This window comes from Nomascus leucogenys, chromosome 22a (assembly GCF_006542625.1).
Source record: "Nomascus leucogenys isolate Asia chromosome 22a, Asia_NLE_v1, whole genome shotgun sequence".
NCBI classification, from domain to species: domain Eukaryota; kingdom Metazoa; phylum Chordata; class Mammalia; order Primates; family Hylobatidae; genus Nomascus; species Nomascus leucogenys.
The window spans coordinates 32,846,900-32,863,246 of record NC_044402.1 but is presented as its reverse complement, the minus strand read 5'-3'; the positions used below and the strand labels follow the sequence as shown (position 1 = coordinate 32,863,246).

General features: G+C 35.0%; 1 protein-coding gene across 3 annotated transcripts in view; it reads left to right on the top strand.

Moving 5' to 3' along the window:
• SCFD1 (sec1 family domain containing 1) overlaps positions 1 to 16,347 on the top strand; it is a 109,338-nt gene that overhangs the window by 3,707 nt on the left and 89,284 nt on the right. For all 3 annotated transcript variants that reach the window (XR_004028055.1, XR_004028056.1, XM_003260713.4), the window contains exons 2-6: positions 2,052 to 2,122; positions 4,533 to 4,621; positions 8,042 to 8,132; positions 12,203 to 12,325; positions 13,853 to 13,940. Coding sequence is in view for 1 of the 3 variants with exons in the window: in XM_003260713.4 (XP_003260761.1) it covers positions 2,052 to 2,122; positions 4,533 to 4,621; positions 8,042 to 8,132; positions 12,203 to 12,325; positions 13,853 to 13,940 (462 nt within the window). In the remaining 2 variants the exon portion in view is untranslated. The remainder of the gene's footprint in view (positions 1 to 2,051; positions 2,123 to 4,532; positions 4,622 to 8,041; positions 8,133 to 12,202; positions 12,326 to 13,852; positions 13,941 to 16,347) is intronic.

Genomic DNA, 16,347 nt, shown 5'->3' with positions numbered 1-16,347 from the left:
GTTTTAAGTATTAAATTTTTTTGTTTACGTTATATTAAATATATTTAATATTATAAATACATTAAATAAAATACATTTTTAATATAACACCTGTGGGCCTCTGAAGTAGATATTATTGGTAATGTGTATTATTGGCTGGACATTAGGTAATAACATTTTACCAAAAATTATGTCTGTAGGTGTATGGTAAATACACCTGATAACAATAACTTAAGCATGCCCTGAGAATGACCCTGTATTGCAGACACACCTGGATATGTGTTTCAAGCTAGGGAATCAGAAAATGGCCCACCTGGAGAATCATTCCTTGTCTATGAGGAACATCTGAGCCCCCAGCCCATCCAGTGAAACATAGGCCATGCAGTGGATCAAGGCCCTGAGTTTTGGGTTGAATGAAGGTTGCCAGGTGGAGGTTGTTAGGGAAATGTTAAGTGAAAATGCTGTATAAACCACATTTTTGCTATATAAACCACTTTTTGCATGCGGTTATGGTTCTCCTGCCCAGCGCATTGCCACTGAGTATACAGTTCTCTTGTCCAGCCTACTGTCACTGGACTCTCCTCTGTGTATTGCCCCCAATAAAACCCCATGTCTCATTTCCTAGCTCCAGGTCTCTTCTTAAGCCTCTCAAACATGGTGTCATCCCCACTGGAGGCAATAAGGGTTCGTCACAACAGTATGTACACACACATAAGTATGCAAATCTATCACTGAAGTACAATCCCTTCAGTGATAGCAGTTTTAACAGCATTATACCTACCTCAGCAAACAAGCATTTAATAGAAGTTTTTCTTGTGAATGAATGAATGTGCTGTAAGTTGATATTCAGGTGATTTTAGTATTATATAGTTCTCTCGTAGGACTTTGGAGTATAGGTTATTGTGTATTAAAGCCTGATGCAAATGTTTTTAACAATCAGCCAAGTGGATTTTAAGGCTGTTAATTTTATAAAAATTAAATCAAGAAATTATAACTAGTATACTCTCTTGAATATTTGGCCATTTCAGTTTCACAAAGAAGTATATTAAGGGATTTTCATTTTCTGTAACACTGTTACAGATGAGTGATAACACAAAATACTGCAACAGACCATAACTGTGATTTTTGATGTTGTATATTTGCTTAGCTGGAATTATCAGTTATCTACTGTATGGGAAAATCTGTTTTCCCAAGGGACATAGAATTTTAAGCAACTTTTCAGTGAATCTGACAAGATAAATTGGTTGTAAAATATACTCTTACATAACTATAGACAGATCTGCTGTATGAAGGTTTTGTATATGAACCAATTGAATATGCCATGGATAATTTTGTTTTTAGAAAGACTGATCCAGGCCGGGTGGTGGTGGCTCACGCCTGTAATCCCAGCACTTTGGGAGGCCAAGGCGGGTGGATCAGCTGAGGTCAGGAGTTCTAGACCAGCTTGACCGACATGGAGAAACTTCATCTCTACTAAAAATACAAAATTAGCCGGGCATGGCAGCACATGCCTGTGATCCCAGCTACTCAGGAGGCTGAAGCAGAACTGCTTGAACCTGGGAGGCAGAGGTTGTGGTGAGCCGAGATCACGCCATTGCACTCCAGCCTAGGCAACAAGAGCGAAACTCTGTCTCAGAAAAAAAAAAAGACTGATCCTTCTCACTAGACCAGTCACACTTAAAAAAAAAAAAAAGACAGACTGATCCTTCTCACTAGACCACTCAGACTTAAAAAAAAAAAAAGACTTACCTTAATCTATGCTTTCAGCCAGACAGTACACAGGCAACAGCATCAGTATATTGAGGCCATTGCAAGTTCTTCCTGAACATTTCCCACAATTTCATCTGTGGACAGATGCTTATTGTGTTTTGGGAAATCTCCCAAATACATGTCAATAAGCTGTCGATGGAATAGTCTTATAAGATCTGACCCCTCGTGCTACACATATAGTCATTTGGTTAATCAGTTTTACTAGAGTTGATTAGTATATTTTGCTTTGGGGTAGTAAATAATGATGGAGGAAAGATAAAATCCTAAAAATGACAATATTTGATAAAACTTTTTATTTTCAGTGGCTTTGAAGCGTATGTTGAATTTCAATGTGCCTCATATTAAAAACAGCACGGGGGAACCAGTATGGAAGGTAAGAGTTTATCTTAATGGGAACTGATTTCTGTTTTTCTCAGCCCTTATTGGTGGTAATTGGAGGGAATTTATTGTAATATGGAAGAAGTAACACATATTAGTTATGAATGTTTTATTCTTATTTAACATGATCTCTTAATATGAATCTTTTTGACCGACATTCTCTGGAGTGAGACAGGTGATAAAATAGTAATGTTCATCTAGAGAGTCCAGTTGATCTCTTTGGTAGGATGTCACCGATAGGTCTTTTTCCTGGTTTATATTTTGTTCCTTAGCTTTTCAAGTCCAGATTTTGGATTTTATAAGCTTGCTCGGGGTTAGTCACATTCAGAGGGCCTGGATTATTTTAGCAAACTCATGAGAAAATGATCTGTAAACTGTAATACCAGTTTATTAATTTGTGAGATATAAAACTGTTAATTGAACCAGAAAGCAATCTACAACCTTTTCCTTTGAGAAATACTGGAGAGCCTTTAAAAATTCCTATTCTTTAGGCTTCTTCATTTTAAACTTCATGCAGACTCTCTTTCTTCAGAGTTATAATATAGTTGATTGGGTTTAAACTTACTGGTTAACAGTCTCTTTATATTTCTCTCTTGCTAAAAATTAAGAACAAATCAACATGTTTAGAATTTAGGGTGTTTCAAAATCTCTCTTGAGTCTTTATAAGTCCTTTGGGTTAACTCTAAAAGTAGTTAAAGTTGTCTATATTGATTTCATAGTTTAAGCTCCAGAGTATCCCCTAATTTTCTCCTTCTTGTTCCTTTATGGGCATCTTCCTATTGCCTGTTGCATAAACTATACTTGTTTGTTTCTAAGACCAATATTGAGCTTTTGGTTGAAATAGTTTGAGAATTTCTTGGGTACAAATTTTTGTCAGATACTTTTCCTACCCATCACTTTTTATATCATTAAAATTAATAATACACATGTATTGAGATTAAAAGAGGGAAGATTTTTGAAAGATGCAACATGAACCATTTATAACTAGAGCAGAAAGATTTTTAGCCTCTCTAAAGGAAATCCTGGCATTCAAGAAAACATGTTTTCATAACAACATGTTTCATTCTCTCATTAGCAATTTCTTACTCCATAAATGATTATTGAGGTAGTTGTGAAAAATGCTTACCAGTTGAGCATCTTTTATTTGTCTTAACTGTGAAACTAATTTTGAGTTAAAAAGCCTAGTTGGAGTTCTTACCACTCCTCAAAGCTATCTGTTTTAATACTTTGAGAATGTGAGGAATGTATTTGATAGATAGACTAAGTCTATCAAATACTCTTTAGGGACTTAATTTTTTTTTTTTTTTTTTTTTTTTGAGATGGAATCTCGCTCTGTCGCCAGGCTGGAATGTAGTGGTGCAATCTTGGCTCACTGCAACCTCCGCCTCCCGGGTTCAAGTAATTCTCCTTCCTCAGCCTTCAGAGTAGCTGGGATTACAGGCACGCGCTACCAAGCCCAGCTAATTTTTGTATTTTTAGTAGAGAAAGGGTTTCACCATGTTGGCCAGGATGGTCTCGATCTCTTGACCCTAGCGATCTGCCCACCTTGGCCTCCGAAAGTGCTGAGATTACAGGCGTGAGCCACTGTGCCACAGCCAGGGACTTAATTTTTTTAAATGAGTATCTTTTTAACCTGAGATGCTTACAATACTAAATTTTTTATTGTAGTCCTGGAACTTGTTATATATTAGTTTTGAAAATGGCTAATTTTTACATATCTGTTTTTAGAAAAGATATATGTGAACTGGAAAAAAAATAAGGGTATGAATGTGAACTGGCTTTAAGTTCAAAGTTGTTTGTTATAGCTTAAGGATTTTATAGTCTCTATTTTTTTTTTTTTTTTTTTTTTTTTTTTTTTGAGACGGAGTCTCGCTCTGTCACCCAGGCTGGAGTGCAGTGGCGGCAATCTCGGCTCACTGCAAGCTCCGCCTCCCGGGTTCACGCCATTCTCCTGCCTCAGCCTCTCCGAGTAGCTGGGACTACAGGCGCCCGCCACCACACCCGGCTAATTTTTTGTATTTTTAGTAGAGATGGGGTTTCATCATGGTCTCGATCTCCTGACCTCGTGATCCGCCCGCCTCGGCCTCCCAAAGTGCTGGGATTACAAGCGTGAGCCACCGCGCCCGGCCTATAGTCTCTATTTTTTTAAAACCTAGAAAAAAGAATTTTATAAGAAGAAATTGATATAATTATTCATTTATTTTAGCCTGAGTAGTAATACTTTAAGAATATATTACTGCCTGGATGGACGTTTGGGTAAATAATGATGGAAAATATTAAATTGAGGCAAGGATAACAATTCAGTATATATGATTTATTAAAATAAAATTTACTTCAACATTGTCTTAATATAGGTTCACTATTGGTTGTTCACTGATATTGATGACACATGGTTTTTTTAATAGGTACTCATTTATGACAGATTTGGCCAAGATATAATCTCTCCTCTGCTATCTGTGAAGGAGCTAAGAGACATGGGAATCACTCTGCATCTGTGAGTTTTTGCGTATTTCTAATAGTGGCATTCATTTTCAAATACATTATTAAAGATTTCTTTGGCCACCCTGAAATCAAGTTATTAAGGAACATTTATAGAGAAAAATAGTGTTAGGTTACAGTATTTATGTAGTGCTGAACATTTTTTCCCTGTATCTTCTTTTATTCAACCCCTTATTTCTGGGATTTAAAAAAATCCTCAGTCTGAGGCTTTATAATTTCAGAATTTAAATTTTCTGCCTTGTGGCTTTTCCTTATACTTGGTTTACCCTCTATGTAAAGGAAAAGAACTAGTGATCTTAAGGTCTCTTCCAGCTCTAAAAGTGTTTTGTCCCTCTAATTTAAATACACAGATTCTCCTTGACCTGCAATGGGGTTACATACTTATAAACCCATCATAAGTTGAAATTTTGTAAGTCAAAAAAATACATTTAATACACCTAACCTACCAAACATCATAGCTTAGCCTCTCCTACCCTCAGCATGCTCAGAATACTTACATTAGCCTACAGTTGGGCAGAGTCAGATCTAACACATAGCCTCCTTTATAATAAACTGTTGAGGCTGGGCACGGTGGCTCACGCCTGTAATCCCAGTGCTTTGGGAGGCCAAGGCGGGCAAATCACAAGGTCAGGAGTTCGAGACCAGCCTGGCCACGTGGTGAAACGCCGTCTTTACTAAAAAAAAAATACAAAAAATTAGCCAGGCATGGTGGCAGGCACCTGTAATCCCAGCTACTCAGGAGGCTGAGGCAGGAGAATAACTTGAACCCGGGAGGCGGAGGTTGCAGTGAGCTGAGACTGCGCCACTGCACTCCAGCCTGGGCAACAGAGCAAGACTCTGTGTCAAAACTAAAAAAAAAATAATTAATTAATTAAAATAAAAATAAACTGTTGAATATCTCATGTAATTTGTTGACTACAGTGCTGAAAGTTGAAAACAATGTTTTTATAGGTGCTTAAAGTATGATTTCTACTGAATATGCACTACTTTTGCACCATCATAAAGTCAAAAAATCCTAAGTTGAACCAGGGACTATTTTTTTTTTTTAAAAGGAATATCTAATTAATCATTAATATGAAAAATTTAAATGACTATGAAGTAATGACTGTTAATCACCATAGTAGGCTATCTATGTTGTCTTAACTGTTAAGTTTGTGTGATTATATTGCTTCTGATATGTTTAATAAAAATAAAACAAATTACAGTACTTTATGGGCTTGCCTAGTAGAACATTTGGAGAAGGGGCCAGGCGCAGTGGCTCATGCCACTAATCCCAGCACTTCTGGAGGCCAGGGTGGGCGGATCACTTGAGGTCAGGAGTTCGAGACCAGCCTGGCCAACATGGTGAAACCCCGTCTCTACTAAAACTACAAAAATTAGCTGGGCATGGTGGCATACCCACCTGTAATCCTAGCTACTTGGGAGGCTGAGGAAGGACAATTGCTTGAACCCAGGAGGCAGAGGTTGTAGTGAGCCGAGATCATGACACTATACTCTGGCCTGGGCAGCAGAGCAAGATTCTGTGAAAAAAAAAAAAAGAACATTTGGAGAAGGACTGTGTTCATGGATAGATACTAATACTTCTGTATATTAAAAGAGTCCAATTTTATGGTGTTCTAAGCTATTTGCATTTCATTCTATTTATGATGTTATAACCAATTTTTATGATATCATATATTGAATTGAAATGTACTCTTACAGGGAATATGGTTTTAGATTTTTGATAAGTAACTTGACAGAATCTGGTTTAATCAGCTCAAATTCTTCAGTTGTATAATGAGCATTTGTTAAAATTGACTATTATAGTTTGTCAATTCCAAATGTCCTTTTTTATATTTCTGAAATTAGGGTCTATCTTATCACTGATGATATGTCATAACTGGCAGCATTTTTATTTCTCAGTAGTATATAAAATATATTTTTAAAATTACGTTTTAAAATTGTTACCACCTTGGGTTTCATGAAATACGGTTATTTGATGAGTTTTCCTTTCATTTTTATGTCAGACTGAAATAAGCAGATTTGCTTTGATAATGTATTAATTCTTATGGACCGAAGTAAAGTTTAACTTGATGCTATCCTTGGAAATTGTGGTTTATTAATAAACATTGAGTGCCATTGTCTCTGTACTAAGTGTTTAACTCCTTTATTTACTAATGGAAGGACTAAAGTTTAGAAGGCTTAAGTGATTGTCTCACATTTGTACAACCAGTTAATAACAGAGCCATGGCCACATTGCTTGACTACTAATTCTGTGCTGTTTATCTACTGAACTGTAATGGCTCAGTAACAGTAACTAACAGAAGTGAGGCCTTACTCAGTACTTCATTCAGGGGTAATAGGATAGTCTACCAGTTTGAGAGTCTCATAATCTCTGCCTAACTTGCTACTTGCCACCAGAGCATGGAAATATTACACAGCTACCATGGTGAACTCTTGTGTACTTTGCCTCCAACCATTCTCCTCTATTTACTGGAGAATACTGTATCAGTTACTTTATACTCTGCAAGCTGGTTTAGGCTAATTTGTAGGAAACAGTAATTACAAGTTTCCAGAGTATGAAATGGTGGTTGTAGCCAGTTAAGCAGTTGGACAAGCAGTGTAAAAAAGACCACCACCTATGGCAGCCATCACATTATCATTCTTGATATCAGTGGCAACAGTTATTAAACACAGACACACTGGCAGCATGTGCCTCTTTCCTCTCTTCTCCTTGATTATAGAAGGATGACTAGAGAGAGGTGAATTTCCTCAATATAAGCGTGGCTTGATGTTGGGATATTTGCGTGGAAATTGTTCCTAAATTGTAAAAGGAGAAAACTGTAAAGTGACTTAATCTATAAGATGCTTACATTCTCTTATGAAACAATAAATAGACAAAAATAGATTGTCTTTAAGTTTTAAGGAAACATTTATATACCTTTCATTTGAAAAATATATTTGATTTCATGTTTGGTTAAATTTTTTTATAGCTTCTAAAGAATTGCTTCTAAAATTTTTTTCATTGCATCCCCTAGCTTTCTGATTTTCCCGAGAGCCACACTTTCCTCACACTCACCCTTCCCCTCTGACCACCACATTTCTATGAAAAGTGGGAATAAGATTGATTTTGAATATGTTTTAGTTCTCATTCAAGGAGAGTGTCGGTAGAAAAGAATGTCTGACCATAAGCGGTACTAAAAGTGTGAGCAGAATAGGACAAATGAAGACTAACAAGAAATTAGGGTCTTATTAATACTAATAAATAATATCAACACTGACATGGGAGAAAGCTAGGTTAACTCACTGATTAATTGCAACAAGAGCTTTTAGAGCACTGGTTACTGTCCTTGAGCTAGTGAACTCCCATTTTGAGGAATATTGTTTAAATAAGTGACTAAAAAAAAATAAGTTTTAGTTCCCTTATGTCTTCTAGGCTTTTACACTCTGATCGAGATCCTATTCCAGATGTTCCTGCAGTATACTTTGTAATGCCAACTGAAGAAAATATTGACAGAATGTGCCAGGTAATATGGGTTCTTATTTTCTGGACTCCTGAATTTGGAAACAGATTTTTTTTCAACAAAAATTCCTAGATGTCCTGGGTGAAAAATCAGAAATGCCTATGCCTACTTTCTCACTCTGATTTTTGAGACTGTCTTTGAATTCCAAATAGCCTGAAAGACTTAAAACTTTTGGCTGAAGAAGTATTATACAGTAGTCCTCTCATGTCCACAGTTTCACTTTCCACAGTTAACCAGGTACTGACTGTATTACAGTAGTGAACATATTACAGTATTTTGAGAGACCACATTTCATATAACTTTCATTACAGAATATATTTTATAGTTGCTCTATTTTATTTCTATCTATTTTTGCTAATCATTTACTATGCCCAATTTATAAATTATAAATTAAGTTTTACCATAAATATGTATGTATAGGAAAAAAACATACATGGTTCAGTACTATCTGGTTTCAGGCATCCACTGGAGTCTTAGAAAATAACCCCTGCAAATAAGGGGGACCACTGTACTGGTAAAGTCTAAGTCTGGCTTTAACAAACAGAAAGCCTAGGTATATTGCCTTTCTAACTTATATAGGGTTTTCCTTTTCTAAAATAAGGGTGAGATTAGGAAGTCCACGCTGGTGCAGAAGCACTGTAAGGTAATCAAAGACCCAGGCTCCTTCTATCGCTGATCATTCATCTTTAGTTTGTTGGTTTTCCTTGTCTTGCTTGTTGCTGCACCTGTAGGCATCAAATCTATGTTTACATCAAGAAGAAGAGGGAAATGGACTGTGCCAGCCCTGACTGTTGATTTTGATCAGGAAAGCTAAGCCTTTCCAGAAACTCCCAGAAGACCTTTATTTATTTCTCAGTGGGTAGAATCAGTTACAAGGGTGGCTGCAAAAGTCAATATTTAGATGAGTATATTGTCACCCCAAAGAAAATCTAGCAAGATTCTTTTAGCAAGGAAAGGGAGAAAAATAGATATTGGATAGGTAAGTAACAGTGTCTTCCACAAGTCACAGCATCTTTGTTACTGACTGTTGAATCAAATTGCTATTTAAATTGTTAGTGAAGTTTGCAAATTTTGTGTCCTGTGTAGCTTTATGATGCCCAGCTTTCTCTTTTACCCTGCGTAAACTCAAGTATGCTATTCGTGAAAGAGGTACCACTTGCAATGTCTTCTTCTTTCATTTTTTTAATAACACCTTTATTGAAATTATAATTTACATACCATACAATTCACCCATTTAAGGAGCACAAGTGTATGGTTCATTGGTTTTTAATATAGTCACAGAGTTTTGCAACCATCACCACAGTCAATTTTAGAACATTGTCATTACCTCAAAAAGAAATCTGGTACCATTTATCACATCCTAAACCCTCCCCCATCCCCTTCCATCCCTAAGCTACCTTCTGTTTCTGTATATTTTCCTACTCTGACCATTACATATGAATGAAATCCTATAATATGTGGTCTTTTGTATATGGCTGATTTCTCTTAGCATAATGTTTCCAAGGTTTATCCATATTGTAGCATGAATTGGTACCTTATTCCTTTTCTTGGCTGAATATATTCCATTGTATGGATGTACCAAATTTTGTTCATCCATTTACCACCTGATGGACATCTGGATTGTTTCTACCTTTTGGCTATTAATAATGTTGCCATAAATATTCATGTGCAGGTTTCTCTGTGGACATGTTTTCAATTCTCTTGTGGCCATAAACACATAGGAATAGAATTACATGGTCAAATGATAACTCTATGTTTACCTTTTTAGTAACAGACTGTTTTCCAAAGTGTGGTTGCACCGTTTTATAGTCCCACCAGTAGTGTATGAGGGTTCTGATTTCTCCAGATCCTTGCTGAACACTTACTATCCGATATTTTTATTGTAGCCATCCTAATAGGTTTGAAGTGGCATCTCATTATAGTTTTGATTTGCATTTCTATAATTAATGATATTAAGCATCTTTTAACCTGCGTATTGGCCATTTGTATGTCTTTCGAGAAATATCTATTCAGATCATTCACCCAGTTTTTAATTGGGTTGTCTTTTTATTGTTGAGTTGATAGAATTCTTTTTCTATTTTGGATACTAGACACTCACAAGTTTATGATTTGTAAATATTTTCTCCCAGTCTATGGGTTATCTTTTCATTCTCTTGATAATGTCCTTTGAAGCACAAACATTTTTGATTTTGATGAAGCCCAGTTTATCGGGTTTTTTTTCTTGAGTTGCTTATCCTTTTGGTGTCATATTTAGGAAACCATTTCAGATTCTTGTGTTTTCTTCTAAGAATTTTATAGTTTCGGCTCTTACATGTAGGTCTTGATTCCCCTTTTCATTATTTTTATATATGGTGGGATGTAGGTATCCAACTTTATTCTTTTGCATGTGGCTATCCAGTTGTCCCAGCATAATTTATTGAAGAGACTATTCTTTCCCTAGTGAATGGTCTTGGCAGCCTCGTCAAAAATCAGCTGACCACAGATATCTTGTTTTATTTCTGAACTCTCGGTTCTATTGCATTGATATCTATGTCTTTCCTTATGCCTGTACCACACAGTGTTGATATCTCTTGCTTGATAGCAAGTTTTGAAATTGAGAAATTGTGTCCTCCAACTTTGTACTTTTTTTCAGACTGTTTTGGCTTTTCTTGAATTTCCAAATTAAGATTAGCTTGTCATAAGTTTTGTGCTTCTTTTGTTAAATTTATTCTTTCATGTGTTTAATGCTTATTATGAATGGAATTCTTAATTCCATTTTTAGGATTGTTCATTGCAATTGCATAAAAATTCAATTGATTTTTATATATTTATCTTGTATCCTGCAACCTTGCTGAACTTATATGTCCTTTTGAAATGTATACATCATTCTTTGACCACTTCCTTACTTTCTGGCACAATGAGATGTTCCAATATAGCCTAGGATTTTACTTTCTCTGTCTCAACCCAGGATTCAGACATTTTTCTAAGGAGCTCTGGTTGCTTTCTGTAAAGAATGGTATTTAGGAATCAGGATCTAGGCATTAGGTATACTCATTGTGATTTGAGTGTCACTGTTCTTTGGTCCTCTCAATGGAAAAAGTTAGGAAATTATGTATTTATGCATACACTTTTATATCTATATTTATTTCTACAATTCTCCCTCTCTTCTCCTCACCTATCCAGATAAACAGATAACCTCCAAAACTGTTTCAGCTCAGTAACACAGGATTCACTCTAGCATTTCCCTCTTCTCTTTACAAATTTGTAACTCCTTTCTCAGAGTGAAAAACATGGTTCCCAGTATCGTGAACATATTACTTATTTCTCAATCCTCATACATAAATAGTCTCTTGACCTTGATTGAACCACTACCCTGATCACCTTCCTCACAAAGGCTCCAACCCCTCAATTTTTCACATTTTAACATCGCTGAAATCAGGTGCATCTTAAAATTGATCATGTCACAAAATTTTATTGGCATCATTAATTCTTAGTGTTACATAAAATGATGGTTCCTGTTACAGTCAGTGACATCTTAGATTTGAGGAAATACGGTTATTTCGATATCCATTTGCTGAAAGTGTAAGAAGATAAGTAAATTTGACTCAAGAATTTGCATAACTTAAATTACACTACTTTTGAGCAATTGAGAAGAAATACTTGTAGAATTGGTAATTGGATTTATAACTTGTCTGTGTGCAATGAAGGATTTGTTGTGTCATCACATGTCCAAAACAGTTGAAGATCGTGTCTGCCAAATATAACAAGCGTTTTACCATATTAGTGAGCCATATCTGGATATTTTAAGAAGAATGCAGATAGGCTGTATGAAAGCAGTTTGTACTGTGTTGTAATTAATGAGATTTTGTTGATAATATAATTATAATTTTATTACTTTATTAAGAAACATTTTAGTTACATCTGATAACCTGATAACCAGTACTACTTCAAAGCTTTTTTCTCTTGGGATACTTTTTTTGATTGTCATTTAAATATCCTGTCATTTAAATATAACTTTGCCTTATAGTATTTGAAACATATGTATTCATGGTCTTCTTTACCCTATAAGAATGAAGTTTTCATTGTATTGATAGGATCTTCGAAATCAACTATATGAATCATATTATTTAAATTTTATTTCTGCTATTTCAAGAAGTAAACTGGAAGATATTGCAAATGCAGCGTTGGCAGCTAGTGCAGTAACACAAGTAGCCAAGGTAAGAGAGTTTGGTTGGTTGATGAAATTTTGTCAATGTAAAATTTAACACTGTTCTGAAACCTGTAGTTGGCATAGATATCTATTTGACAGATGACCAGAACGACAGAAATGTTTAGGCTCAATACTGTTAGAAAGAGTTCTGATAATATAAATTATCTTCAAGTTGAACTAGGCAAAATAAGCCAAACTAAAGGAACCTACTATTTAATGAATTTGAAAGACAGAAATAAAAAGCAGAATGAGTTTTGCTTTAGTCTGTGATTTGTATAATATTTTTAGGTCAACTCAGAAATCATTTGACAGTTGTATTGTCATAAACTGTATTGAAAGTATGTTGACATTGTTTTATCTGTAATCATTATAATCATCATACTATTTCCAGATCTTTTTTTTACTTAGGAAAGAGGATCCAAAGTGCCCGTGTTGCATATTGAGATCCAAAGTGCCTCTGTTGCATATTAAGAGAAAAAGAATCCATGACAGGCCAGCAATTCTACATCATAGTGACTTTTTAGTCAGGTTCAGCTTCAGTTATAAATCAATTTGTAAAATATATTTCAGGTTATAATCCTGTTATGCTCTGTGTTTCTTGAATTTGGACAAGATATGCATGAAAGTTCCAGACAACTATCTAGGACAAATAAAAGACTAAACAACCATGCATATACTTTCTGTTCTTTTTCTACTGTTAGATTTTTCATTCTTAGATTTAAATAGACCACTAATATTTCTGATTAGTTTTTGAGGCTTATGCCTTTAATCTTTGTGCTCAAAATTTATTAACTTCACATAAAATAATGGGAACAACTTTTGTTTTCTTTCTTGTTTTGTTTTGAGACAGTGTCTCACTCGCCCAGGTTGGAATGCAGTGGTGCAATCACTGCTTGCTGCAACCTTCAGCTCCTGGGCTCGTACCACTCCACCCAGCTAATTTTTTTTTTATGTTGCCCAGGTCTCGAACTTCTGGCCTCAAACAGTCCTCCCACATCAGCCTCCCAAAGCTCTGGGATTACAGGTGCAAGCCACCTCACTCAGCCTTAATTTGGTTAACTAAATTCAGTGTATTTCAAATAGTTCTCTTAATTTTTCTCCTACTCTGCACTTCCAAAGAACTGGCATAACTTTTTCCCACTTATTAGAAAAGTTCTTGGTGTAAAACAGTTACTGTGACTTTCTTAGGAAAATGTGATGAAAACGATTGTTAAAATTGTATGTTTTCTTCAAAATTGATATCCATTCCCATCACAACCACAATTTAAGTTCTTATATCTGCTTAAATTTTGTTTTCTGAAGATGTTACTCTCCTTCATATTTATTGCCCAAAGGCTTGTTTTTATTGCCTTAACTTACTCTTTACTCCTCATTCTTGTTCAATTAGGCTGTTAAACAGTACAATTTTTAGTTATTGAATGTAATTAGGATTTTTTTTTTCATTTCTACCATTGGTAGGTTAGAGCAAACTAAATTTACTTTCAATATGGCTATATTGTAAGATTGATTTGTAAACCTTTTCTTTTGTTTCTAGGTTTTTGACCAATATCTCAATTTTATTACTTTGGAAGATGATATGTTTGTATTATGTAATCAAAATAAGGAGCTTGTTTCATATCGTGGTATGTAAAAATAGAAATGTTGCAATTCTTTGTTAACAAAATGAATGGTATACTGTAAGAAAAAGGTGAGGTGAGTATGTTTAAAGGACTTCAAAACCAGCTTGTTTACAGCAGTAGAGCTATAGAAGCTTTTTAAAAGCACACGGAGAAAACAAGGCTCAGACTGAATTTTATTACATTTAAACGTTAATAAACCTGTTTTGTAAACTCAAAGAAGTACCAATTCTCTGACCTTTTCTGTACCCCCACAGCAACTTGCATGAATGGTTCACTCATGGCAAGTTAGACAATATTTTAGTAGCAGATTTCAAATTTATCATCTAGTACTTTGATCTTGGACAAGAACAAGTTAGCTTGCTTCTCTGTGCTTATAAAACACTGGAACCAGATGATAAGCTCCCTGAGAGAAGAGAATGAATCTTTTAGTTTCATTGAGCTCTAGAGCATCTGTTCTTATGGAAATTCCTTAAAAGGATATAAGTATTTGCTGAACTGTTCATGTGAGAGATTTTTGACAATGGTTATTATTCACAGAAATCTATTTACAGTTGCATTTTAAATGAATTAGCAACTTATTTAAGTTATATATTTTAAAACCTAGTTTTCCTTAAGCCTTTAAATTGAATATGAATTGTGTTATATTGTTTATAAATCTGGTAAAGTAAAAACAAGCATCTTTATTCTTGATGGATTAACTCATACTGAACAGATTAAATTCTCCTAATCAGTCCCCTTTAACAAGTTTAATCAGAAAACTTGGTGTGTTGAATTCCTTTAAACATTTTAAATTTTATTAATAAATTCAGAATATTAAGTGGTTTTTTTTTTTTGGTACTGTACTTCATATACCAGACCAGACAAGTTTATAATTCTAACAAGCAAAATCTGCCCAAGTGTTTAAATAATTCTTTAAAAATAATTAAATTAGTAATGAGTGTAAAATTTGCTAAATATTCGTATTCTTATAAATTTAATTACATTTTTTATACCTGCCAGCTTTTTTAAAAGATCACATGTTTGAGATTAATTACAAATTTTAAAGTGTAATCACATGGCTAATCACCCAGATTCTCAATAATGATAATAGTAATAGCTTGCTCTATGCCAATCAGTGTTTTAAGCATGTTACAATATGGGCTAATTTACTCCTCAGAATAACTTTATGAAGTAGAAATTATTTCCATTTTCAAGATGAGAAAACAGAGACATAGCTATTAAGTAACTTGTTGAGGCAATGGTAGAGCCAGCTTACTAAACACAGGCAGTCTCACTCCAGAGATAACATTCTTTATCATTATGTAATCATATACCTAATTGTCTCAAATGTTACAATGCTTTAAAAATTTTAAACAGATATTCCTAAATATGATTATATTAATAGCATGGTATTGATTTGCAAATATTTTTCATTCTAAACTTTCCATGGATTGGGAGCAAGCAGATTTATTATCTCACTCAAACTAAGGCTGCTATCTTAGACAAAGCAAGCTGTTATCTCAAGTTGAGTTGAGGTTATTGATTAGCAGTTTATGACTGTTAGGGTTACTTTTCATTCAGAGATGTGGAACTAGGGTATAGGACTCAAGGGCTGGATGCTTCCATGTAGATTTTTCTAGTGCCAGTAATTAACAAAAATGTACAAGTGATTTAACTAAAAGGTTTGAAGTGTCTACAGATCACTTGTGCCACTGATTAATTAAATGAATTGGGTATGTTTCCTTGAATTGATATCCCCTGAATGCACATAATGCAAATTGTATCCTTTATGATATTGATTTCATCTGATTGAAATAGATGGTATTGGCAACACCTGAGTAATGGCCCATTTCCTTCTTTTAGATTCTGTGTTGCCTGATTGAATTCTTTTATTATGTGTTGTCTGGGTGGGCCATGCTTTCTGTAGATACTTGGAGATATCCAGTTGAATTCTGCTTTCCTCTTATGGTAACCACAACTGGTATTAAATTTTATGTGTGATTTCACTTTCAGGATATTGGGACATTAAAAATACTTTGTAGATAATAGTTTAGACACTAATCTTTCAGCATATAGTTATTGATATACTTCATCAGACACTGGGCCTTGATATTGTGAAAGGAAAATAAGTAAGTCAAGGTCTTTGTCAAAGACAGTCTACACAGCAATGTTTCTTAAAGTGTAGCCCCAAGGCCTATTTGCATTAAAATTGCCTGAGGTGCTTGTCAAAATTATAGGTTCGCTACCCCCCACCAGACAGAGTCTCCTCTGTCGCCCAGACTGGAGTGCAGTAGTATGATCTCAGCTCACTGCAACCTCTGTCTCCCAGGTTCAAGCAATCCTCCTGCCTCAGCCTCCCAAGTAGCTGGGATTACAGGCTTGTGCCACCACACCTGGCTAATTTTTTTTATTTTTAGTAGAGACGGGGTTT